At 41.0% G+C, this 26,426-nt stretch overlaps 1 protein-coding gene across 1 annotated transcript in view; it reads left to right on the forward strand.

The window, feature by feature from the left end:
* The window catches only part of LOC144597663 (glycogen phosphorylase, brain form-like), a 60,205-nt gene extending 34,995 nt beyond the window's left edge, over positions 1-25,210 (forward strand). Inside the window, exons 12-21 of the mRNA XM_078407186.1 lie at positions 1,406-1,520; positions 4,179-4,280; positions 4,371-4,518; positions 5,049-5,107; positions 7,881-8,022; positions 14,389-14,596; positions 18,362-18,496; positions 20,032-20,098; positions 22,870-23,031; positions 25,087-25,210. Coding sequence (XP_078263312.1) covers positions 1,406-1,520; positions 4,179-4,280; positions 4,371-4,518; positions 5,049-5,107; positions 7,881-8,022; positions 14,389-14,596; positions 18,362-18,496; positions 20,032-20,098; positions 22,870-23,025 — 1,132 coding nt within the window. The 3' untranslated portion in view covers positions 23,026-23,031; positions 25,087-25,210. The remainder of the gene's footprint in view (positions 1-1,405; positions 1,521-4,178; positions 4,281-4,370; positions 4,519-5,048; positions 5,108-7,880; positions 8,023-14,388; positions 14,597-18,361; positions 18,497-20,031; positions 20,099-22,869; positions 23,032-25,086) is intronic.
* Positions 25,211-26,426: the final 1,216 nt, after the last annotated feature.

Raw genomic sequence — 26,426 nt, forward strand, 5'->3', positions numbered from 1 at the left:
GACGTACAGGTTTGTAGGATAATTGGCTTGGCATAAGTGTAATTTGTCCCCAGTGTGTGTAGGATGGTGTTAATGTGCGGGGATGGCTAGTCAGTGTGGACTCGGTGGACCGAAGGGCCTGTTTCCGTGCTGTATCTTTAAACTAAACTAATTAAGGTTTCAAGCCAAGAATCTGTTGGGTCTGGATTTTGGGATTTGACGCCACAAGCTGCAAAGTAAGCCCTGTCCCTTTGTGAAAATGAAAGCGATTGGGGTCATTGCAACACAGGAAATCCCACCAGAATTCGAAATGTGGACCACTGAGTGAGCAAAATAGTGACTGTTGAAAACAAGCCTTCAGTCTTAACATCTGCAAGGTGATTGCATCTGTTTTTAGTTTCATTTTGGGTAAACTGGCGTAGGATCATTCAAGATGCTTGACGACTGACATCTCACTAATTACATCTCTCAAGCTCTCCCTTTAGAACCAAATGTCATGCCCATATATCATTGACAGGGAACAGTGAGGGACATGGACCAAGGTGTGGCATGACAGCTGTCCAAAAAGATATCCACTTTGCTGGCAAGAAGAAGAGGGCAGATTATTATATGAATGGTGTCAGATTAGGAAAAGTGGAAGTGCAACAAACCTGGGTGTCCTTGTACATCAGTCACTGAAAGTAAGCATGCAAGTTCGGCAGGCAGTGAAGACAGCTAATGACATGTTGGCCTTCATAACAAGAGGATTTGAGTATAGGAGCAAAGAGGTCCTTCTGCAGTTGCGCAGGGCCCTGCTGATACCACATCTGGAATATTGTGTGCAGTTTTGCTCTCCTAATTTGAGGAAGGACATTCTTGCTATTGAAAGAGTCATTTAATCTTGTGTTTGGTGGCAACTGTTGGAAGAGAAACTGTTAACGATTCAGGTTGAATCACTATTGTTGGAACATTTGTCTGGGTCTTGATGACGGTTCTTTGATCCAGAACATTCACTGTTGGTCTTCCTGCTACTTGACTTTCTTTGGCATTTTCAGTTTTTATATCAAATTTCTAGCATTTGCAGTTTCTTGATTTTTCACTATCTTTTTTAAAAATCTGGTTGTTTAACAAGAAATCCAATTCTCTTTTTCTTTTCCATTTGGTATCGATTTGCACCAAAGAAAATACTGTTGCTGAGATTCTGCAAAATCTTGCCTAATTAGCAGAGCATTCTACAATAGGATTTGTTTCAGCTTTATCTGTACTATATCATTTTTCTCAGAAATGCTTTGGCAATGACCTTTATACCAAGGCATTCCTTTAGCCGATTTCATCTCATTTATCTCTATTAGTGCCATGTAAATCTTTCTGGGATAAATTTGTATTTAGATATTGAAAATTAAATGTTTTCTGTGTTTTTTTTGTTGTTTTTTTTTCTACCATTTAGTTTTAAGGACTTTAGTGACATTGAACCACAAAAATTTCAGAATAAAACAAATGGAATTACTCCGAGGAGATGGCTTTTGCTCTGCAATCCAGCATTGGCTGCCCTTATAGCTGAGGTAGGTAGCATTTTGTCCATGCATTAGAATGGTAAGTTTCTGCAGTATAAGGATGATATGTTCAGTAACTCAGTTAAAGTGATTGTCATGCTTTTGTGATCGATTCTGTTACTGTTAATCACTGTTTAAATAGGCTTCTCCATTCAATGTTATCTCATTAACTACACAGCTACCATAAATGTAGAATGAGGGTGGGAAGTGTTCGCAATATGCAGCAGGAGGAAGGACCACTGACTTCAAATATTTGCAAGTTGTTTGCTAATTGATGGCCTCTTGCCACAATTCTAAGTGTGTTATGCTTTCTATAGTTTTTTAAAACATATTAGGACCCAGATGACTTTAAACTTCTGTGCAAGCTGGTTGTTTATAGACCCGAATATTACTGTCGCCTCCAATCTACCTGTCAAATGTCCTGACGGTAAATAAATTGGTTAAACTCAAGTTTTTTATGGTATTTTGAAATGACTTATTTAAATATTATGTGCTTCTAAATGCATCTAGGAGAACCTAGCAAACCTGGGAACAGCATGCGACAGCGCCTGCAATAAGTAACGATACCTGGCGACAAGCCAGCTGTCGCCGAGAAATTTCACTCCGGATGATTTCTCAGCGACGTGCTGAGATCCACTACGATTCTTGGAAGACTCCTCACGATCATGCCCGTGAGACCCGGCGAACTGTCGGCAACAGCCTAGTCGCCGGCAGTCGCCTTAAAATCACCTAAAGTGGGACAGGCCCTTGACTCTAATTCTCTTTCCACAGGACCTATTGAATGTTTTTTTGCATTTTTTGCTTTTATTTCTTTATCCAAGTATCTGTATTGTTTTTTAGTTTTCACGCTCAAGAAGCTGGTTGATTGGTGTAGTCCAACTGCAGTTTCTATCTCACAGAAATAGTGGTCGACTTAGCTCAAGTGAACTAAAAGCCTAAACTAAAAGTTGAATCAGGTTGTTAGAAAGGGAAACAAGAATACAAGTGATGGTGGAAAAACTGTGGCAGTATCTGTGGTGAAGGCAATTTAGTTGAAATTTCAGGTTAATGTCCTTTAATCAGAGGTGTGAAAGGTACAGGTCCACCACTGATTTTCCAGAGCCTTTCTGGATTATCCCTTTCACCTGACCAACAGAGGCCTCTGAGAGGAGTCCAACAGTGCCAGAACGGCTGCTGAGGGACTGAGATACCAGCCAGCAAATTTGGCCTCCGAAGTCGGCTATGAGAATGGATCTGCTGGCTCTGCCCGGAGTTTCAAAGCCCTGGCTGCCATCGGCACTTTTGAACTGTCAATCGGCGCTGAAGTCCCGATGAGGTCGAGATCGGCCGCCTCACCTGAACGAGGCGCCACATTGTCAGGGGGACTTCTGGGAAGGATTTCAAATGCGCTCTCGTAATTTTGTCCGGATTAAAGGAGGCGCCGGACCATCAGTTTTCGGAAAATCGGTGGTGGACCTTTTGTTTTAAATTACAAATAAAGGTGGGGTGGAGAGAACAAGGGGAATATCTGATAGGATGCAATGGAGAAGTGCTTAAATGACACAATTGGCAGTAATGCTAGCTGTGAGAGGGTGGTGAAGATTTGTTAATCGCAGATGTTCTGCCCCAGGGAGGTATAAAAAAGGAAATGGATGAAGAAAATAATGCTGAAACTATGAGCTATAAACTGGAAATGCAAAACACTGCAGATGCTGTAAATCTTTAATAAAAACATAGAATCCCTGCATGCCAACAGGTATAGCAACATCTGTGGGGCAATAAATCAAGTTAATATTCTAGTATCATTTGTAACTGATTGGAAATCTGAAATTGTTGGACTCAGTGTTATTTATTGAGATCTGCAGTGTGCCTTGTTAGAATATGAGGTGCTATCCCACAGGTTGCATTGACTTTTGTTAGAACTGTATGAAAGCCCAAAGGCGGATGGATTAGAGTGCATTGGCACTAGTCCTCCATGAGGAACTATGGCTCAAAAGTTGTTAGATTTTTAGCTGATTGATTAATAGGTTATGATAATCAAGTTTGCTCGTTTTGGACATGGGGAAATTGTGGGCGGAGCAAATGGAAGTTCTAAATTATATATTTTCAACTTTGTGGTTATCTTTTATAACAAATGCACTAGAATGCAGATGGATAACTACTACTGTGGGTAACTTAGCATATCCCCCATCAAACATTGCTTGGACTCCACTCGATCTTATCAATCATTATCAGTAGCTGTAGCTCCCACACTCCAAAGACGTACAGGTATGTAGGTTAATTGGCTGGGTAAATGTAAAAATTGTCCCTAGTGGGTGTAGGATAGTGTTAATGTACGGGGATCGCTGGGCGGCATGGACTTGGAGGGCCGAAAAGGCCTGTTTCCGGCTGTATATATATGATGATGATATGATGAAAGAGAAAATTTCTCCATCATATTAACTTCTTGGTGAGATGTATAGATTGTGGACTTTCACAAGAATCCACCAAGTACTTGATAGGACTTCATTCCTCAAGTCTTGGTTGAATTAAATTTGCAAACCATTGTAGTTAACAGCTTACGATTTTCCGGAGCTTGAAGGGTCAAAATTACTTTGAATTCTTATTGTAGCTTGTATAAAACCAAGAGAATTGTGAATTTATTTTAACTGTAGAATAAGAATATTAACACCCTTTAATGTGTTATAGAAAATAGGAGTGGGCTTCATTAAAGAAATGGACCAGCTACAGAAACTGCACGCCTTCGTGAATGATGATCAATTCGTTCAGGAGATTATGTCGGTGAAAAGGGTAGAGAAATTTAAATGATGTAAATTCTGCATTCGTGAAAACTAGTTAATGTGTATATAGCAACGTTTCTCATTTTTGTCCTGTTAATAGACAAATAAAAGCAAACTTGCTGCCTTGCTAGAAAAAGAGTATGGGTTCCCAATCGATGTATCGTCTATGTATGACGTTCATGTGAAACGAATCCATGAGTACAAACGGCAACTTATGAATTGCCTTTATATCATTGTTATGTACAATCGTGAGTATGAAATCACAAAACCAGGTTTTTATATTTTCTCTAGAATTTTATTGTGACGTCGGTATGGAATCCGTACATAAACTACATTATTTCAATGTAGAAATCACATTTATATTTATTGATTTTCATGAGGATTGTTCATAATTGCAATATATCTTTGTGAAAAGGTCATCTACGCGATTACAAATTTTCTCCTGCCTTTAAGTCTTCCTACAGTATAAGAAAAAAGTCATTTGATTGGTTCTGTTAAAAATATAGCAGTGAATTTCATTCTCAATTTTCCATTTTTAGATACAAAATAAATTCAAAATATTTATTTCCATTATAGATTCTAAAAACCAAAACCCGAACTATATTGGTTATTACATTAGTAAGAATGCAACACTACAAAATTTCAGAGTGCATAATTTTATTTTATGAAACTTACCAAATAGGTTTTGAATGAAACCCACACCCTTAAATGCATATCTTAAATTTAACAGTGACAGATTTCTATGCTTACATTAATATTAGTTTATATCTTGTGTAAGGAATTAGGAAGGACCCAAACAAGCCATTTGTTGCAAGAACTGTTATGATTGGGGGTAAGGTAAGATTTATTTCCTCCTTTATCTATCTGCAGCAAGCAATCATCACGGTTAAAATATAGATTGCAGTATTTTGCCAAATTCCATGCACAGCTTCAAATTGTGAGCAGTGCTTGTGGCAGATTTGTACTGTGGGCAAGCTGTATTTCAAACAAAATATTAAACTAATTAGGATATAAAATACATGATTTGGATAAAATCATGGATATTCTTTTACTTTTCTTGGCCAAGATTTATTCCTATACCAACTTAAAAAATTTTTTTAAAAAAGTTTATGCAAAATGAAAAATATATGCAAAACAAAACTGCACAAAAACGGTGCATACATTTTTATTGTTTATGCATTCCATGGTATCAAACTTACTAGTATTGGCACCTGTCTGCACAGTAGTGCAGCTGGTAGACCTATGGCCTCACAGCACCTGACATCCTGATTCATTCCTGACTTTGGGTGCTGTTTGTGTGGAGTTTGCACATTCTTCCTGTGACCGTTTAGGTTTCCTGCAGATGCTCCGGTTTCCTCTTACATTCCGAAGACATGGGTTTGTAGGTTAATTTGGCTTTGGTAAAATTGTAAATTGCCCTGTGTGTGTAGGATAGTGTTAGTGTACGGGGTGGTCAGCATGGACTCTGGTTCTACAATACTCGAAATGTGGTATGACCAGTGCTTTATAAAGCCTCAGCATTACAACCCTGCTTATATATTCTAGTCCTCTCAAAATGAATGCTAACCTTTCATTTCCAATCTGCAACCTGCAAATTAACCTCTTGGGAATTCTGCACCAGCATTCCCAAATCCCTTTGAACCTCTGATTTCTGAAACCTCACTGCATTTAGAAAATAGTCTATGCCTTTATTCCTACTACCAAAGTGCATGACTGCACACTATGCTAGGCTGCATTCCATCTGCCGCCTCTTTGCCCCACTCTCCCAACTTTTCCAAGTCCTTCGGTAGACTCCCCGCTTCCTCGACACTACCTGCCCCTCCACCATTCTTTGTATCATCTGCAAACTTAGCCATAAAGGCATCAATTCCATCATCTAAATTATTAATTTACAATATGAAAAGTACTGGACCCAACACCAACCCCTGTGGAATACCACTTGTCATTGGCAGCCAATCAGAAAAAGTCCCCATCATTCCCATTCTTTGTCTTCTGTCATTCAGCCAACCATCAATCCATGCTAATATATTCCCTCTAATACCATCGGCTCTCTTCTTGTTTAGCAGCCTCAAATGCGGTGGCTTATCAAAGGCTTTCTGAAAATCCAGGTAAACAATATCCACTGACTCTCCTTTGTCTATCCTGTTATTTATGTCCTCAAAGAACACTAATAGATTTGTCACATAAGATCTCTCCTTCACAAAACCATGCTGACTTTGGTCTATTTTATCATGTGCTTCTAATTACTCGAAAATCTCATCCTTAATAATGACCTTTAAAATCTTACCAACCACTGAAGTCAGGCTAACTGGCCTATTGTTTCCCCTCTTGCCTTGCTCGCTTCTTGAACAGTGGGATAACATTTGCAATTTTCCATTCCTCTCTGACCACTCCTGACTCTAGTGATTCTTGGAAGGTCACTACTAATTCACGATCTCTAAAGCTACTTCTTTCAGAACCTTGGGTGTAGTCCATCTGGTCCAGGTGACTTATCCACCTCCAGACCTTTCAGCTTCCCAAACACCTTCTCTTTAGTAAAAGCAACTCCATTAATTTGTGCCCCCTGACTCTCTTGAATTTCTGGCACATTACTGATGTCTTCCGCTGTGAGCATTGACACAAAAAAACTTATTAAATTTGTCTGCCATTTTTTTATTCCCACTACTTCATCAGTGTCATTTTCCCAAGGTCCAATGTCCTGCCTCCCTTTTACTCTTTATATATCTGAAGAAATTTTTGGTATCCTCTTTTATATTATTGGCTAGTTTACCTTCATATTTCATCTTTTTTCCCCTTATTGACTTTTTAGTTGTCCTCTGTTGGTTTTTTTAAGCTTCCCAATCCTCTAGCTTCATAGTAATCTGCAATATTATATGCCTTCTCTTTTACTTCTATGCTGTCTTTGACTCCCTTTGTCAGCCACGGTCGACTCATTGTCTCCTTAGAATCTTTCTTCCTCTGGGATGAAAATATCTTGTAACTTCCAAATTATCCCAGAACCTCCTGCCACTGCTGCTCCACCATTCTTCCTGGTAAGGTCCCTTCCCAATCAACTTTAGCCAGCTCCTTCCTCATGCCTCTGTAGTTACCTTTACTCAACAGTGATATGGAAAACAGTATGTTGGGTTTGAAGAAGGGTTCTGGCTCGAAACATCATCCATCCATGTTCTCCAGGGATGCTGTCTGACCCACTGAGTTACTCCAGCACTTTGTGTCTATCTTCAATAATACTGACACATCTGATTTCATCTTCTCAAACTGCACGATCCTTTAAGCTCCCTAATCAAATTTAATGTGCTTTTATCACCACATATTTTGTGACAGTTCAATATTTCAATACTTAATTTATTTCTATTCAAAAAATATGTAACTATCATTCAAACTATACGAGTGTCATGGAAATATCAGACAATATTTAAAATATATGCTCTCATTATACAGATCTCAGCAGAAAATTCACTGCTGTAGACAAATTGTACAGATTTTTCCTCAACGTTTGGCAGTAATTGTATTAATCTACGACAACTGTTAGCGATTTTAAAAAAAAGGGCTTTGTGATGGCTCACATGTTACCAATCTTTTCTTAAGGTCAAACATTCTTTTCTCCTAGGCTGCTCCTGGCTATTACATGGCTAAATTGATTATTAAACTTATCACATCTGTGGCATATGTAGTGAACAAAGACCCTGTAATTAACAAGAAGTTGAAGGTTATTTTTCTGGAAAACTACAGAGTTTCACTTGCTGAAAAAGGTATTACTAATTTGCAAAACAGTATTTTTGTTTGATGTTTGTTGACCTTTTCAGCTGTGCGGTAGTACATTTTGCACTTGGAAATGAGTATATTTACCATAGAATTGATCCGCAAGAAATCTTTGAATGTTAAATTGAGCATAATATGCTCGAATGAACGAATGGAGTGAATCGTGAGGAAGAGATAAAAACGACCTACACTGACACAAGCGAGTTGATAAAGCCTTACCATTACTTTAGTACAATCATATTCAAAAATATTCTTCTTTACTCTTCTATTTTATTTCATGTGACATCTTTGATACTCTTGCCTTTTACATTTTTATCCATGATTCTTCAAAATTGATTTATTTATCATTTAATTTGCCTATTTAATGACATTATATTGAGGTGCATCAAGTTTGACTTTTCACTTACAGCCCCCCATTCATAATTTCCTAATCCTTGGATTTTAATGAAAGAAAAATCGTGAAGTTATCAGTGAGTTACCAAACTTCAGTGTCCAGAGTGCACCACGATGAGGAAAACTGAAAATCTCTACTGCATGCTCAGAATAAATTTGATCAGTTAAACAGTAAGAAAATTTGCACGAGTGATTAATTTACAATAATGAGTGTTGTTAAACATAGAACACCACAAGTACAGGCCCTTCAGCTCAGTGTTCACGCCTACCATATCAAATTAAACTAACACCAACGGTCTGCTCAAGATCCATATCCCTTCATTTCCTGCATTTTCATCCAAATGCCTGTAAACATTATCGTATCTGCTTCCAGCACCAGCTATTAGTATGTTCCAGGCATGCACCACTCTGTAAAAAATAAAAGAAAAAATTAAATAAAACAATTAAAACTTGGCCTGCTCTCCTTTAAACTTTTATCCTCTCACCTTATAGCAAGACCTTCAAATGTTTGACATTCCCACCCTGCGAAATAGGTTCTGAATGTCTACCCTATCTATGCCTCTCAAACTTTTATACATTTCTATCAGATCTCCCCTTAACTTCCAATACTCCAGAGAAAACAATTTGTTTTTTGTCTAATTTCTCCTAATACTGTAGCTAACAGTCTCTAAACCAGGTAAACTTTGGTTTGGGTAGGAAGGAACCGTGTATGCTGGTTTAAACCGTAGACAACAAAAAGCTGGAGTAACTCAGCCGGACAGGCAGCATCCTTCTTCAGACTAGTCAGGAGAAAGGGAAACGAGGACTGATTAGTCTGAAGAAGGGTCTCTACCCGAAATGTCACGCATTCTTACTCTCCAGAGATGCTGCCTGTCCCGCTGAGTTAAGGGCCTGTCCCACTTTAGGCGATTTTAAGGCGACTGCCGGTGACTGTCAAAGTCGTAGCAGATCGCCGAACTTTTCTTTTACCCGACGACAATGACCACGACAATGCCAAGTCAGGTCGAGATTACAGCGTCTTCGGAAACATCGTGAAATTCCCACGCTATCAATGCTTCTCCGGTGTCCTAATTTTCGCTGAAATCACTGACAAGTCGGTAAGTACTTGAGAGTTTTCAAAGTCAAAGTCAAAGTCAAGTCAAAGTCAATTTTATTGTCAATCCTCAGCCAGTTCACACAGACAGAAAATCGAAATACCGTTTCCCACAATCCCGAGGAACAAAGTGCATAAAACAAAAGGCACAGCAAACAACAATCAACATAAAACATAAAATATAAAATATAGTCACTTCAAATTTTTTTTTAAAAAGTGTCTGGTGCTGGATGTGCGTGTGTGTGGGGTGTTAAAGTCCAGGTCCCATAGGGGCAGGGGAGAGAGGAGGAAGGGAGGGGAGAGAGTTCAGCATCCTGACAGCCTGGTGGAAAAAACTGTTCTTTAGTCGGGTGGTGCTTGACCTCAGGCTGCGAAACCTTCTCCCTGAAGGCAGGAGGGTGAAGAGGCTGTTGGAGGGGTGGGAGGGGTCACCCACAATGCTCAATGCTTTGCGGGTGAGGCGGGTGGTGTAAAGGACCAGGAGTGTTGGGAGTGAGGCGCCAGTGATCCTCTCAGCAGTGTTCACTATGCGCTGCAGGGTCTTACGGCTGGAGGCTGTGCAGCTTCCGAACCACACAGTGATGCAGCTGCTGAGGATGCTCTCGATGGCACCTCGGTAAAAAGTGTACATGATGGGTGTGGGGGCTCCCGCTCTCTTCAGTTTGCGGAGGAAGTAGAGGCGCTGCTGGGCTTTCTTGGCGATGGACGTGATGTTGTTGCTCCAGGAGAGATCCTCGGTGATGTTCACCCCCAGAAATTTGGTGCTGCTCACCTGCTCCACAGCAGCACCATTGATGGTCAGTGGGTGGGGGTGTTGGGTGTGCGTTCTCCTGAAGTCGACAACAATCTCCTTTGTTTTCTCCACATTCAGGAAGAGATTGTTGTCTGTGCACCACGCGGCCAGCTGGTCCACCTCCTTCCTGTAGTGGGTCTCGTCGTTGTTGCTGATGAGACCCACCACTGTTGTGTCATCCGCAAACTTGACGAAGTGGTTGGAGCTGTAGGTGGGTGTGCAGTCGTGGGTCAGCAAGGTGAAGAGCAGGGGGCTTAGCACACATCCTTGTGGGGCACCCGTACTCAGCGTGATGGTGTCCGATGTGTTGCTGCCGACCCGTACGGACTGGGGTCTGGCAGTGAGGAAGTCCAGCAGCCAGTTGCAGAGAAGGGGGCTGAGGCCCAGATTTGTTAGTTTACAAACCAGCTGTATGGGTTACTTAAAAACCAAGCATTGCTGTAACAAGGCATAAACTGGATTTACTTCCAGTTTACTAATAGCTGTATTAAAAAACTTTTTTTTTTAAATGGTTAAGTGGATTTTTGTGAAAAGTGTGTGGGCATTCTTTGAAAATATACGGGAGATGCACATCTGGTTTCTGGGTTGCATATCTGGGTTGGGAGCCCACTTTAAATGTAATGGCTGATGGCCATAAACATCGCAAAATTCCCATGCTTACCTGACTGTCAAACTGTCGCCTTCAATGTCCCGACGGTAAATAAATTGGTATTTATGGCATTTTATGGTATTATGAAATGACTTTACTTATTTTAATATAATGTGCTTCTAAATGCATCTAAGAGAACCTAGAAAACCTGGGGACAGCAGGCGACAGCGCCCGCAATAAGCAACGATACCTGGCGACAAGCCAGCTGTCGCCGAGAAATTTCACTTCGGATGATTTCTCAGCGACACGCTGAGATCCACTACGATTCTTGGAAGACTCTTCACGATCATGCCCGTGACACCCGGCAAACTGTCGGCGACAGCCTAGTCACCGGCAGTCGCTTTAAAATCACCTAAAGTGGGACAGGCCCTTACTCTAGCTTTATGTGTCAAACTTTGGCTTGGTTCTAACTGAGTACATATGTCTATAACAGGGGCCTCCAAACATTTCAGCATGAGGGCCACATTATATATTTGGCACATTTTTGCAGGCCGTAGGGAAAAATAAAGTACTGTGAGTTTCATAAATTTAATGAACTCAAAGTTTAGATTAGATTCGGAAAGGTTAAACTAGGTTAGATTAGGTTAGTTTACATGAGGTTTATAAGGCAACAAATAAATAATATTCAATTTTTAAAAAGAGCTTGAAATATTGGAATATATATATATATGCCGTAGGTATACAATTATTTATAAAACTGAAAAGATATCGTGACCACTACTGGTGGAGAGAGAGAGAGACAGAGGGGTAGGGAGGGAGGGGGGGGGTGGGAGGAGAGGAGAGAGTGTGGGGGGGTGGGGGAAGAGAGTCGGGGTAGGGGGAGCAGCGGGTGAGAGCGGGAGACCAGGGGGAAGGAGGAGGGTGTCAGAGGGTCCGGTGAAGGAGCACCGCCACTTGTGGGTGCTGCTCCCTCCCTCTCCCCTCTCTCCCAGCGCCAGTGATATCTGCGCCGTTCCTCCTCTCTTCCCCGGTCCCATCTCCCTCTAACGCAGCGAAATAAGAACAAACACAAGTCTAGTTGTTCAGAAGTCCCGCATCCCCGGGGTGAGCGGTGGCGGTGAGGAGGGAAGTTTCACTTGTGTTTGTTCTTATTTCGCTGCGTCAGAGGGAGATGTGGCCGGGGAAGAGAGTTTGCTTGAGTTTGTTGGTTGTGAGGGGGCACTGCGATCTCTCACCTTGTCCTGGCTCTGGGTCGGTGGCGATCCGCTCTCCAGTGAACCTTCGCTGGCAGCTTCTGCCTCCAGTCCCCACTGCCTAAGAGCTTGCTGCGGGCCGGATAAAATCTCATGGCGGGCCAGATGTGGCCCACAGGCCATAGTTTGGAGATCCTTGGTCTATAATATTGAGGGATTTTTTTTGGATTCATCATAAAAATCCCAACAATCTGCAATTGACAATTCATATGTCCCTATAGTTTGGCATCTGGCCACTGGTAATGGTCTCTTCACAGGAGAGTCAGTTCTCTTCTGTTTATACCATGGAGAAAAACATGAAGAGTAAGGAACTTGAGGAAAGTTATTTGAGAGTTATTTCTTGGGAATAGTTTGCATTACAGTAGAGGAGCTTTTGGATTTTTAAATGTATGAAGGTAGATTAATCTCTGAGGCCTGACCAGGCATATCCATGAGCACAGCACCTGGCTGAGATATGTGCATCATCTTTAACCAAGGGTGAGGTGCAAGGTGACTGGAGGGTGACTAATGACCCACTAGATTCTGCAAATCCATGTCCAGCAGACGAACGGTCTTGGACTGTGATCCTCCCCCAAGAGCCTTAGTATGGTTGCATCAAGCTTCAGTGAGTCCCTCAGCATGTATTGCTGTAGTCTGGAATGGGCCCGTCAGCACCATTCCATGACGGACATCTCGCTGTGCTGGTAGACAAGTTTTAAGCAGACCAAAGAGCATCTTTCACCGAGTTGATGATCTTTTAGTGGCAGTTGCAATCCATCTCTGAATGTGTCCCTGGGAGCAGTCCGTAAATCAGAGACCCATTTGTTAAGGAACTGATCATGATAAATAGTTACCAGGTCCTTCGCAGATTGTGGATTTTTGAAGTGTATATGGAGAATGATGCAAAGAGGTTGTCAACAGTCTCCTCTCCGGAGCAGCCATCTTGAGAGCAGTGTGAATCGTTAGTAAGACTCCGACAGTACAGGAAGGATCTGACTGGGAGGGCCCCTCTCACCGCCAGCCAAGTGAAGTCTTGGTGCTTGTTGGTGAGTTCTGACGATGAGACATTTCGCCAGACAAACTGGGCAGTCTGTTCAGGCAACGATGCCTCAGGATCCATCGAGTCCATGTCCTGCAGTGCCTGCAGGATGTTTCATGCTGCCCACTGTCTGATGGACGTAGTCAACGGTATTGGTCTGGAAGAACTTTTCTACGAAAGACAGGCGGTGCTGCAATATGCAGCTGACTGGCACATTGTGTGACATCGGTACCAGGCACAACTTGGCAGGTAAGGACACATTTGACAGGCACTTGGATAGGTGAGATTTAGAGGGATGTGAGCCCTCTAATGGTCGGCAAATGGGACCACCTTAGATGGGGCATTTTGATTGACATGGATGAGTTGGGCTGAAAGTCTATTCCATGCTGTATGACTGTCAAATTACAACGTATTTCGGTGTTAATAAAAATGGGTTCAATGATCAGGTAAATCTGCTAGTTCGGCAGTAGTAGTCCCAAGTATGCCATATTGCCGGAGTTTTACTGCCTTATGCTTGATTGATTTGAGAATTGTGTTGATTTTGAAGAACACAACCAATCAGGATAATGATTTGAGATAATAAATTGCTCATTTTTATGAAATGGGTTAATAATTCTATCAATAGATGTGATTATCCTCTCAGTCAACCATTGTGATTTGTGTGCATATAGAACATATGCTATGTATGTAAAGTAAAGGTATTAAAGGTTAATTATATTAGAATTAACCTTCACAAATGATAAAAAGGGGAGTTAACATCATTGCTGAACACGAGTCCCCCCCCTCTCTTAACTAATTGTACCTTAATGTAAGGATGCAAGATATTTTCTAAAGTATGAAAATCTTCTTGAATTGAGTATTTGTGCGTGAGAATTACGATCGCAAGTGGTCTGGGATTATGGTTTGTCATATTTATTTTCAATTCACGACACCATGCTAAAGTGCTACGATTGCAATCCAAATAGACACTCGTTAGAATTTCTATCATCTGCCCAGATCAAGGATTGCAATCCGTGATGCCTGCATTGTCACAGATCTGATGGCATCAGAGGCATTGCTGGATATCACTACCTGGCAAGCCAAAGGTTTGTCCCTTTTGTTTGTTATTTCTTCAGAGAGTGTACAGATTTTCTATTTCATAATGTACATGAGGCTTGGATGTTTACTAAGTCAGAAACGGGTATGCCAGCATGAAATCTATTTCATTTAATCTACAGTCATCCCAGCAACAGACCTGTCACAGCAAATCTCTACAGCTGGCACAGAGGCCTCTGGCACAGGGAATATGAAGTTCATGTTGAATGGTGCCCTGACAATTGGCACCATGGATGGTGCAAATGTGGAGATGGCAGAAGAGGCTGGTGAAAACAATTTGTTCATCTTTGGCATGAGGGTTCAAGATGTAGAGGAACTGGACAAGAATGGGTTTGTTTTCAGTACCAAAATACTAGTTAACAAGTATGAAATGAATAGGAAATTACTTTTGTTACATTGAAAAAGATCACTGCAAATTGGTGGCGTAGTGATTGTATACACCCCTCCCAACCCTTCCGAATTTGGTGGAAAATTTCCGCTTTCTTATTTCATTTCCGCCATTCCGATTTTGCCTCACATTTTTCCGCAAAACAGTCAGTCATTGCAATTTGTCAATTCGGCCACTAAAGGTCGTTAGGGGTTCTGCGAGAAATACCCCCGCCCTGGAAGTCTCCCCGAAAATGTGACACCTAGGCAGGGCAAGGCAGCCAATCTTGACCTCATCGGGACTTCCATGATCGATCAGTGGGTTGAATTTGCAAACTGCAGCCGAGGTTCTGGAACTCCAGCCCAGCTGGAGCCAGCACATCTATCCCAATAGCCGACTTCCTTGGCGGGCCAGATAAACCAGCAAAGCTCTGGAACCAAGAGTGCCAGAAAATCAGTGGTGGAACAGTAACTATATTAATTAAGACGGGGTTAAAATATAAAACACAGCAGAAAAGCCAATTACCGCCTTTTTGGGCTGATTATCAATTAATGTGCGAATTTACTTCAAGTACTTCCATATGCTTGGTCAAGTCACATATATCAACTCTTTCTTCATAACTTAGTCATACATTTTATGACCATTGTTCTTTTATTCAATACTAAGAGAATTGGGATTTGTAACGAAAAAGCAAAATAAGAATAAACAAAACTAAACAATTTTTTCTTTGTTGCAAAAAGTATCTCTTCAATAATCTTTCTATAAATAGCAGAATATACTCATGATAGGCATGACATTGTACATGTAGTCCAAGACCTACAGACTGCTGGAAATAATAGTTGTTTTTCACATATGAATGTAGCGCAGTGCCTATGCACATTTGGCATGCATACTTATTTTTGCTGAAAAGTTAAAATACGCGCCATATTATGAATTTTTATGTAAAATTCTGAATTTTGGACATCAAAATTATGAATTTGTAAAATCAAATGTTGGGAGGTTTGGTGTATATATAAATATAGCATTCTTTACCGTAGCTAAATGATTATTAACATCTCAGACCTATTATCGTTCTGTAAAGTTAACCATCACAAATTGTATGATTGATTAACTTGTTAGTTTAAATTGGCATTATTATTGTTTAATTATTAGCATTATTATTGTCCATCAACTGGTAATAAAATTATTATGTATAAGTTAATCATTACACATAAACATTAGCTTTGTAATTCGCAGGTATTAATTTCAAAACAAGTAAAAGATTTTAAATAAAAACAATAAATGGTGAAAAAACTCAATAGGTTAGACGGCATCTATGGAAAGAGAAACAGAATTAACGTTTCAGACCAAAGATCCTTTGTTAGGTACATCATCTATCAGTCTGAAGAAGGGTCTCAACCCAAAACATCACCCATTCCTTCTCTCCAGATATGCTGCCTGACCCACTGAGTTACTCTAGCATTTTGTGCCTACCTTTGTTAGGTACTGGCAGAATAAAAACAAGTTAATTCGAAGCTACAAGATGGTTAGGGCAAAGGGACATAGTGACGCCAGGTTTGCTATGGATATAAGTTGTAGAGATCCTCTTGTGCATAGGTTAATAGGAGTTATAGGCCTACATTTTCAAGTGAAATACTGCTAAGTACTGAGATTTAGGGTGATTGTACGAATAGCGAGGTATAAAATATAAGTCTGAGACATGCCCAATGGGTCAAGTAATGGAAAGAGAAGACAGCCAATATTTAACCATTTTGTTCATAATACCCAATTTAAAACTAAGATTATCTTCATGGTGGTAATCTTGTGTGATGGCATCAGAGCCTTATTGCCTATATTTTCCATTGTTCTTGATATGTGGAAACAAGAATGAAAGAGTGAATGAAGAGGGGAGCTGTGGTACTAGTGTAAGTTGGCAGTGGGTAGAATTTGTATCAAGATGGACAATGAGGGCATTATAAGTACCAACAAATGAAGTACGAGGAGGAAAGCTGCTCAGTACGAATATCTTGGGTCAAACTTGAAGGTTATGTTAAAATATATCCATTGTAATGGCAGAATGCTCAAGCAGTAGACTAGAGAGAAAAGTGCAATGGATGTAGTTGTTGCACTAGGGATTTTTTATTCCAGATATTTCTATCAGTGTCAGGAGCTCAGACTTCTGTAAGCAAGTCTTCATTCTCCACGATGATTTTTCACTTTTTATCTTGAAAGATGATAGAATAAATATTTTGTCAGATTGCAACTTAAGCTAGAAACTGGCAATTATTAACCATTCAATTGGAAAAATAAATAGAATCTTAGACATACTGTAAGATTACCATTGCTGCAGACTTTGTGTCTTTTGAGAGATAAAAGATTGGACAATTTATTTTGCTAAACTCCTGCTTGTCACGCTGAAGATATGGTCTCCATTCCCCAGTTTCCACCCAATTTTGCTGCCAACTATATCCAGTTATGAATAAGATAACAGGCTAATCAAGAAACAGAAAATTGTGTTACTTTGCAAAAGTGATGACTACTTGGAAAGAGGTAAAAGATGAAACGATGAATATGAATTAAGAGCACTAAGCTACTTGCTAAGATTGGAAATAGATCTCACTCTTTTTCCTGTAATATCTCTGTACAACACCTCAGTTGCTCTCATTACTCCTCCGTCCACAGCAGGTTTAGGGTAACATTGTGTATGATGAAATAGGAGGGAGGAATGGTGATGGACATAAATTCATTTACGTAATGCAGAATACTTCTGTGTTAAAAATATTTTTGACTCCCCTCTATTGGTCACACCCAACTAGTTAATATAACATTGGCTGTCCTGGTAAAGAATAACAATAAATAATAGTACGAAGAAAAACACCTAGGAAAAACAACACCCCATGTTCCACCTGGGTAGTCTAACCTAATAACATGAACATTGAATTTACCAACTTCAGGTAACTTGCTTCTTTCCCCACCCCCTCCCCCTCCCCCTCCCCCTCCCGCCTTCATATCCCGATTAATCTCCCTTTTATTCCCACTCTCCTCTCTCCAGCCTCCATCTACCATTTCCATCCCGTCCCTGGATCCATCCACTTACCACCCACACATTTCACTCACCAGATCCTGCTGCCCCTTCCCCTCCCCTATCAATCTGGTTCCACCTGGCCACATCTCTCCTAGTGATGATTGTCTTTATTTGTCAGACCTCAACAGTGGTAACCATTGTATTCCTGCTTATCACCTTCCAGCAGCTGTCTCTAGTTCCATTTATTTTCCTCAATGTCTGTTTCCACCTATCACCTGTTTCTATCTCCCAACTTCACTGCACCCCCTTTCACCTGGCTCCATCTGCCCATCGTACCTCCCCCCACCTTTATCCATCTATTACCGACTGCCTGACTCTCTCCCGTCCCTTACTCTCTCCGCTCTCAGTCCAACTGCAGAACCCTGACCCGAAATGTTGGCAGTTCTATTCCCTCCACAAATGCTGCTTGCTCGCTGAATAGCTCCAGCAGTTTGTCTTTTGTTTCAGATTCCAATGTTTGCAGTCCCTTGTGTCACTGTGGTATGATATTGAGGATAAGGATTTATTGCTAAAACTGAAAATCAAAAAAGTAGACATCATAAAAACTCTATTAAATATTTCTTGTATTTATCAAATTATCTTTCAGCAGTCTTGTGTGTTTGATGATCTGTTCTGCCACGTCTTCCAAGGACCGGTTTCCTAATATCTGCTGATAATTTTACAGATATAATGCTATGGAGTTTTATGAAAAGATTCCAGAACTGAAGCAGGTGATCGATCAGATTGCGGGTGGATATTTTTCTCCTGAACACCAGGATCTTTTCGGAGATATTCTGACCATGCTCTTTCACCATGATAGGTAATCATTGACCAATCATTAACTTCCTTTTGTTTTCATCTCTGTCCTCTGCCACATCGTGAAGGCTCAACCCTCAATAATCTGATACTGAAATGGTGGCAGCTCTACATTGACCTTTCACAGGTCACGCACTGGAGTTGTGCTTCTATGTCACTGTCACCATTTGTATCCTGGATGATGGTAGGTTTTATCCACAGGATCCAGTTTCATGAATGCCTAGTTCCAGCTGAAACTAACCAATACTAATTAAAGCTGTACTTGGATCACTTAAATATTGCCATCTCCGTGCACAAGTAACAGTGGAGAAAGTTTTGTTTGAGATCACACACAAGCAGAAGCCCCCAAAGGACATAGCTGAGGTGATCAAGATCGAAGAATAATCATTAAATGTGTATCTCAGGAAATGACCCAGGTCTTACATGCTTCTCGTGTTGTATACTTCTTCATAATCTCTACCAATTATAACTCCTGCCTTTCATTAAAATACGTTCATACATTGTACATATTCAAGTCTCACACAATGGCACTATTTAATCAGGACAGGCTCATTATCCAGACTCATTACAAGACAGTTGCTAACAAATTTCCCTTTCTCTTTCAGGAAAAGACAGTATATGATTAGCAATAGTAAATGGAGAATCAAACTGGCTTGGAAGAGAAATAATTAATACTTTGTACAACAGTGCTACCACTGCCTATTGTTTTGGTGGCAGAGTTCATGCAAGGTGGCGATACCTAATTTTCTTCTCATCAGCTACACCCTCATCCTCCACACCATTCTAATTCCAGAATTATTTTAATTTTTAAAGTTGCAGATTAAGTATAAATGCAGCTCTTACTTGACACTATCCCTTGGCAAGACTTTCCCCTAGACCCTTTCTCCATTCAGACACCACACCAAGAGCTTACAACCTGGCCTATGCTGACCAGCCATGATCACATTGAATGGCGGTGCTGGCTCGAAGGGCCGAATGGCCTCCTCCTGCACCTATTGACTATTGTCTATTGACCAAGAGAACAGTGCCGGAAAGCATAACTCTGGAGGTAATTTATTTTGAATGAATTATTTAGGAGGTCTGGAAACACTATAATATGACAGGAAAAGTATAAATAGTGTACCTCAAGTCTTATTATAATTACAGTGTGGTTATTCCACAATTTAGTTGATTAATTATTACTTGTTTGGACAAGCAAAACCTGAAATTCTAGGTGGCTGCTGAGGCAACAGAAGCAGGAGAGGGTGACTGGCAAGACCACTGGTTTGTCTAATTCCACATAGCACCAAATTGTATGTGCTTTGGTGTTCACCAAGGTTGGTTGAACAATCACTCTTGCTTTCCTTAGATAAGGAAGCAAGTGCAAGTTGCAGTCTTTTCTTCGTTCCTGCTGAGTTACAGAAGCGCAAGGTGTTGCAAGAAAGTTTTGAAACCTAGCATTTCTTTGCTGAGTAGATTTCTCATCAACTTAAGTTATAAATTCAATACTCATTAGAAAATAATTCTTGCATTTATGAGTTTCTAATTACTCTTTTACAGGTTCAAAGTGTTTGCTGATTTTGAATCGTACATGGAATCTCAGGAGAAAGTTAACCAGCTATACCAGGTCAGATTATCTTTTGCTTTGTTTCTTGCAACGTTTAACTTGTCATTCCTCTGCTCCAGTCTATATTTCCAACCTCTACTAAACTGCAGGATGGGGAAAATATTACAAATGATACACATATGTAGCATAACACAGAGTGCTGGAGGAACTCCTTGGGTCAGCAGGCATCTGTGCAGGAAATATTCACAAAATGCTGGAGTAACTCAGCAGGTCAGGCAGCATCTCGGGAGAGAAGGAATGGGTGACGTTTCGGGTCGAGACCCTTCTTCAGACTGATGTCGGGGGTGGGACAAAGGAAGGAAATAGGTGGAGACAGGAAGATAGAGGGAGATCTGGGAAGGAGGAGGGGAAGGGAGGGACAAAGGAGCTATCTGAAGTTGGAGAAGTCGACGTTCATACCACCGGGCCGCAAACTGCCCAGGCGAAATATGAGGTGCTGCTCCTCCAATTTCCGGCGGGCCTCACTATGGCACTGGAGGAGGCCCATGACAGAGAGGTCAGACGGGGAATGGGAGGGGGAGTTAAAGTGCTGGGCCACCGGGAGATCAGTTGCGTTAATGCGGACCGAGCGCAGGTGTTCAGCGAAGCGATCGCCGAGCCTGCGCTTGGTCTCGCCGATATAGATAAGTTGACATCTAGAGCAGCGGATGCAATAGATGAGGTTGGAGGAGGTGCAGGTGAACCTCTGTCTCACCTGGAAAGAATGTTTGGGTCCTTTGATGGAGTTGAGGGGGGAGGTAAAGGGACAGGTGTTGCATCTCGTGCGGTTGCAAGGGAAAGTGCCCGGGGTTAGGGTGGTTTGGGTAGGAAGGGACGAGTGGACCAGGGAGTTGCGGAGGGAACGGTCTCTGCGGAACGCAGAGAGGGGAGGGGATGGGAAGATATGGCCAGTGGTGGGGTCCTGTTGTAGGTGACGGAAATGTTGGTGGATAATATGTTGGATCCGCTGGCTGGTGGGGTGGAAGGTGAGAACGAGGGGGATCCTGTCCTTGTTGCGAGTGTGGGGATGGGGAGCAAGAGCGGAGCTGCGGGATGTAGAAGAGACCCTAGTGAGAGCCTCATCTATAATGGAGGAGGGGAAGCCCCGTTTTCTGAAAAACGAGGACATCTCGGAAGCCCTAGTGTGAAACACCTCATCCCGGGCACAGATGCGACGTAGACGGAGGAATTGGGAGTAGGGGATAGACTTTTTGCAGGGGACCGGGTGGGAAGAAGTGTAGTCCAGATAGCTGTGCGAGTCGGTGGGCTTGTAATAAATGTCCATCACTAGTTTTTCTCCTGTGATGGAGATGGTGAGGTCCAGAAACGGGAGGGAGATGTCAGAGATAGTCCAGGTATATTTAAGGGCAGGATGGAAATTGGAGGTGAAGTGTATAAAGTCAGTGAGTTCTGCATGGGTGCAAGGGGTAGCACCAATGCAGTCGTCGATGTAGCGGAGGTAGAGTTCGGGGATGGGGCCAGTGTACGTCTGGAACAGGGATTGTTCGACGTACCCAACAAAGAGGCAGGCGTAGCTAGGGCCCATGCGAGTGCCCATAGCTACGCCTCTGGTTTGGAGGAAGTGGGAGGAGTCAAAGGAGAAGTTGTTGAGGGTAAGAACCAGCTCTGCTAGGCGGAGGAGAGTGTTGGTCGATGGGGATTGGCTGGTTCTACGGTCGAGGAAGAAACGGAGGGCTTCGAGACCATCCTTGTGGGGGATGGAAGTGTAGAGTGACTGGACATCCATGGTGAAAATGAGGGAGTGGGGGCCTGGGAACCGGAAGTTATCCAGGAGATGGAGAGCGTGTGAGGTGTCTTGGACGTAGGTGGGGAGGGATTTGACCAGGGGGGATAGGATGGAGTCGAGGTAGGTAGAGATGATGGAAATAGACAGATGACTTTTCAGGTCAGGCCCCATCTTCAAACTAATGGAAGGGTAGAGGGTCCCAACCTGAAATGTAACCTGCCCATTCCCTCCACAGATGCTGCCTGACTCACTGAGTTTCTCCAGCATTTTATCATATCATATCACTTGTTTTGGTCAAGATTCCAACATCGGTAGTTTCTTCTATCTCCATATGTTAAGCAGTGATAAAGGGGAAGACAGGACCCGGGGGTTGGAATGCCCTGCCACCGTGCCTTGTTTACATGGAAGAATTGAGACACAGGCTTCCAAAGTTGCATTATAAGTCAGAAATGCTGCATATGCCAATTTGGTAAAACCAAAATACAGTGTTCAATGGATTGTGAACCTAAAAATATTTTAAAAAGAGGTAGGAGCAGGCCTTCAAGGGTAGGCCACTGGGACCTTCAGCCCTGCCGCACTATTCAATATAATCACAAGGTCATCCCATGGTCTCGTCTCTCCCTCTGCATCAAGCCCCACATTTCCTGATCTTTCTAATATGTATCTACTTCCAGCCTGCATTTTTTGCCAAAATAAATTGAAAATTTTACCCTGTAATAGTTACCCTGTGTAGGAATAGTCATATTTTGAAGAAAGAGTTGCACTAAAGAGGAGTTTGTGAATAATATGGGGAGAATTATATCCCCAAGTGCAGACTTGCGGGTCTTGACTGCTAGCTTCGGGACTTTGCAGTTTCAGATAATTAACTGGGTGAAGAAGAAAAATTAGTAATAGGGACAGCTTTTCAAAGGCAATGCAGCTTGAGGGTGAGAGTCAATGGAAATTAAGTCCTCTAATTTGGTCCTCTTTTGTCTCCATAGAATCATATAGAAAGTACATTAGCAATGCTTATATTTTAATTTATCTATAACACATTTGTTTACAGAACCCACATGAATGGGCCAAGATGGTTATTAGAAACATTGCTTCCTCTGGGAAGTTCTCCAGTGATCGTACTATCACTGAATATGCCCGTGAAATTTGGGGCATAGAACCTAAAGCCTTGAATATCCCTCATCCAAATGAACCAAAAGAACACTAGAACTCCGTAAGTCTTGGGTATTTTATGTGATACAATTCAAGGCATAGAGGGGAATAACAACATTTTGACTGCCTTTTTTTCCAGTTATAACCAAATCTAGCATTCTAAGCTTGAAATTTAGGAATGCTTCAGATTGTTTGCTATTTACAGTAGGAAATATTTAGCAATTAGAGGACTTAATTTCCATTGACTGTCAGTTTTTTGCCTGTGCATCACAAAGGCATATGCAGTATTTTTACTGAATGTAATTACACTTTCAAAAATAGAATTTTAATTGAAATAACTTTTTTAGAAAATGTGTTTTTTGTAAATAGATGGCTTGAGAAAATAACAATGACTACATTTCTGGGTGATTAATCCAGCATCTAATTCAAAGATTTTTAAATTTTATTTGTTCAATCTCAGTCTCGAGGGTATATTTATATCTTGTGTAAAACTTGATCTCCATCATTGTAGGAAATATTTGCCCTAATGAATCAATTTCTGATTTTCCATTTTGAAAAGTATTTCTGCCCTTTTATTTTTTTTAAAATTTGAGGTGAGATGTGACTTGTATACAATTTCTATTATTGATTATATTTTGAAAGTTCTGCATTAGCTAGTTCATTTGTAGAAATATATTTATATAATCTGCTCGATCGCTCGTGTGTCAGACGACGTTCTGCCATCGCTTTGCCACAGCCAGTGCCACACTATAATCTGCTGAAAAGCATTAACTCATGTTCATTTATGTAACAGGTAGATTGGAGAAGACATGAGCATCAATTTTTCTGATTGTTCATACCATAAACGTCAGCACCACCCAGATTAAAGAGGGTCTCTTCACAACTCACCAGAAATACTCCACATATTATTACTAAATGTGCATGTTTGGATTAAAACTAATAATATGCACATTTGCTGTGATCAATTAGAGTTTTGAACCTCGTATCCAGATCATCTCTAAACTTGCCTGTTTCCATCATTGCAAAGTCAGTTATCTGCATCTGCGTGAAATCCAGTGCACTGAAACCGTCTTCTACATTTGATAGTGTCGTGGTTACCGGTGTTCAAAATGAAGCAGATGACACGGAGAATTCTTCAAGAAGTTAAAAGCCTTTATTTGCAAACAACGGCTGGAACAATCAGGATGTCAACCATCTGACTGCCCACTTAATACACCGGGCAGCCTATTTTTATAGGATTCTTCCAGCCTTATCTTCTTTTCCTTATCTCGCCCTCATACTCCTCTTTACAGTTATTCATCGTATTATAATATCGTATTATCTCCCATAATAGTTCTAGGATCATTTGCTGAAACACTTCATATCAATAAACTCCAACCTGGAAACTCTGTCTAAATTACCCATGTACATCAACCTCTCATCAGCAACTGCCTTGGTATTCTCCAGTATTTGAATTCAAGACTTCCATCTAGATCCTGTAAGTCTCCCTCACCTCTGCACCTCCTTCACCCCCATTTGATTTCAGCTCTTGAGTCTGGACTACCATGCATTTTAATTGTATCCACTCATTATCTCCTGCCATCAATAGTAGCCAATAAGTTGTTGGCATCCAGAATAGAGAGGCAATCAGATAATCATTTCAAATTCATACCTGATAATTGACCAGCCAACTTAAAATAGCTTTCGCTTACAACAGTGGCCCAGGGCAGCGTGTTGTTTCAATATGAAATGTGGCAGGAAATTGATTAAATTAAACTCTGAAAGTTGTATGCTGTTCATTCAAGTATTTAATGTAAAATAAACTACTTGCTTGGCTTATGATTAGTTTTGTCTCATTAATTTCAAACATACCATCCAAAAGACATGTGACATAGATGTAATATAATGGGGGAAGATTTGTAGTCTTCACTTATAGCAGATGTAAAATCATCATGGCATCTGTGCTGTAACATGTCATGAATATTGCAGTTAACGATTCATTGATTTAGTCCAAACAAAATTTTGTTTACATTCTATTCATATCAAAGTAGTTATTTTATTTGCGCATTCATACAAATTACAGCACCAGTTATTACAGCCTCAATAAACACAATATGGATTTGTATTTTTTCCACAGATCTGCACTGTGCCATCGCCGATCCAAGTTCAATATCTGCCAGTGGTCTTAAAAACATTCACTGGAAAAAGAAAAGAAAATCTGATCATTCGAAATGCAGTATTTTTATACATGGAACTAACCCAATGACCACTGCTCGAAGTGGCAGAAATTTGATTAACAGTAATCTACTTAATCTTTCAAATTACCTTTACAAGGTAAGGCATTTTGGATATTGAGATTATCTTCCTGAGCATACGAGAGGTCTGTTCAGAAGTCTAAAACAGCTGAGAAGCTATTTGTAAATCTCATGCTTTCAAGCTTTTGTGCCCAATGTGAGAAGAAGGAATGACTGGGTCCATAATCTACCATGTCTTGGTAATGCTAAGTGCTCATCCAGATTTTGGATCCAAAGCCATAGTATTACCAAAGGGAAAGACACGCGAATTGCTGTTTCATTAGAAAGGTGAATTTTGGGAACCTTTGTATATGTAAATGCTTAGATCCTCCAGGAGTAAAACCTCTTCTAAATGATGATGAATACAGAACATTCCCATGAAAATATAATGGTTGACAAAATTCTGCCATAAAAGACACTTTCAACAATGAAATTACTGCAGTCAAGAAGGGGGTTTCCTTGTCCGTCTCCAGAAGATATGCATCACGAGATCAGCAGCAGATTGAATACAATGGTTTCAACTAAGTGCCTTGTTCTTTTACAGTCATTCTTTGAGAGATGTTATGTGTAATTTAACTGTTAGTTCTAGTCTACGTGCCTGTGATGCTACTGCAAAAAGGATTTTCATTGTGCCTGTACCTCCCTGTACTTGTGCAAATAACAATAAACTCAGCTTGATTGTGGCAATTAGTTTTGTATCCTCCAAAGTGAGATGCATTATGCAACGTCTCGCTTGGACACACGGTGGTGGTGCCGAGCTGAAAAAGAAAAAAATTAAGTTTCTCAAAAATGCTCACTGCTTTTTGCCCGTTCTGAATTAATCAGCAGACAGTTAGTGAACTAATCATTGTATTGAGAGTGGGGGAAAAAACCCCATTTGAGTGCAATTCAAAGAGGATCTTGAGTAAAACCTAATTGCTGGAGGAATTAGTCAGCCAGTATCTGCGGGTGGAATGGACAGATAACATCTCGGTTCGAGAACCTTCCACACAGTCAGTACAGTTGAAGGTTTCCAATGTGAAATGTCATCTGTACACTTCCGACACGGATGCTGCCTGACCCGCTGAGTTCATCTAGCACTTTGATTTTGGTCAAGTTATCACCAGGAAAGGCATTATCTCAGAGGCGCAGCAGTAGAATTGCTGCCTTACCTGGGTTTGATCCTAACTATGAGTACGTCTGT

The sequence above is a fragment of the Rhinoraja longicauda genome, chromosome 10 (assembly GCF_053455715.1).
Source record: "Rhinoraja longicauda isolate Sanriku21f chromosome 10, sRhiLon1.1, whole genome shotgun sequence".
Lineage (NCBI taxonomy): Eukaryota > Metazoa > Chordata > Chondrichthyes > Rajiformes > Arhynchobatidae > Rhinoraja > Rhinoraja longicauda.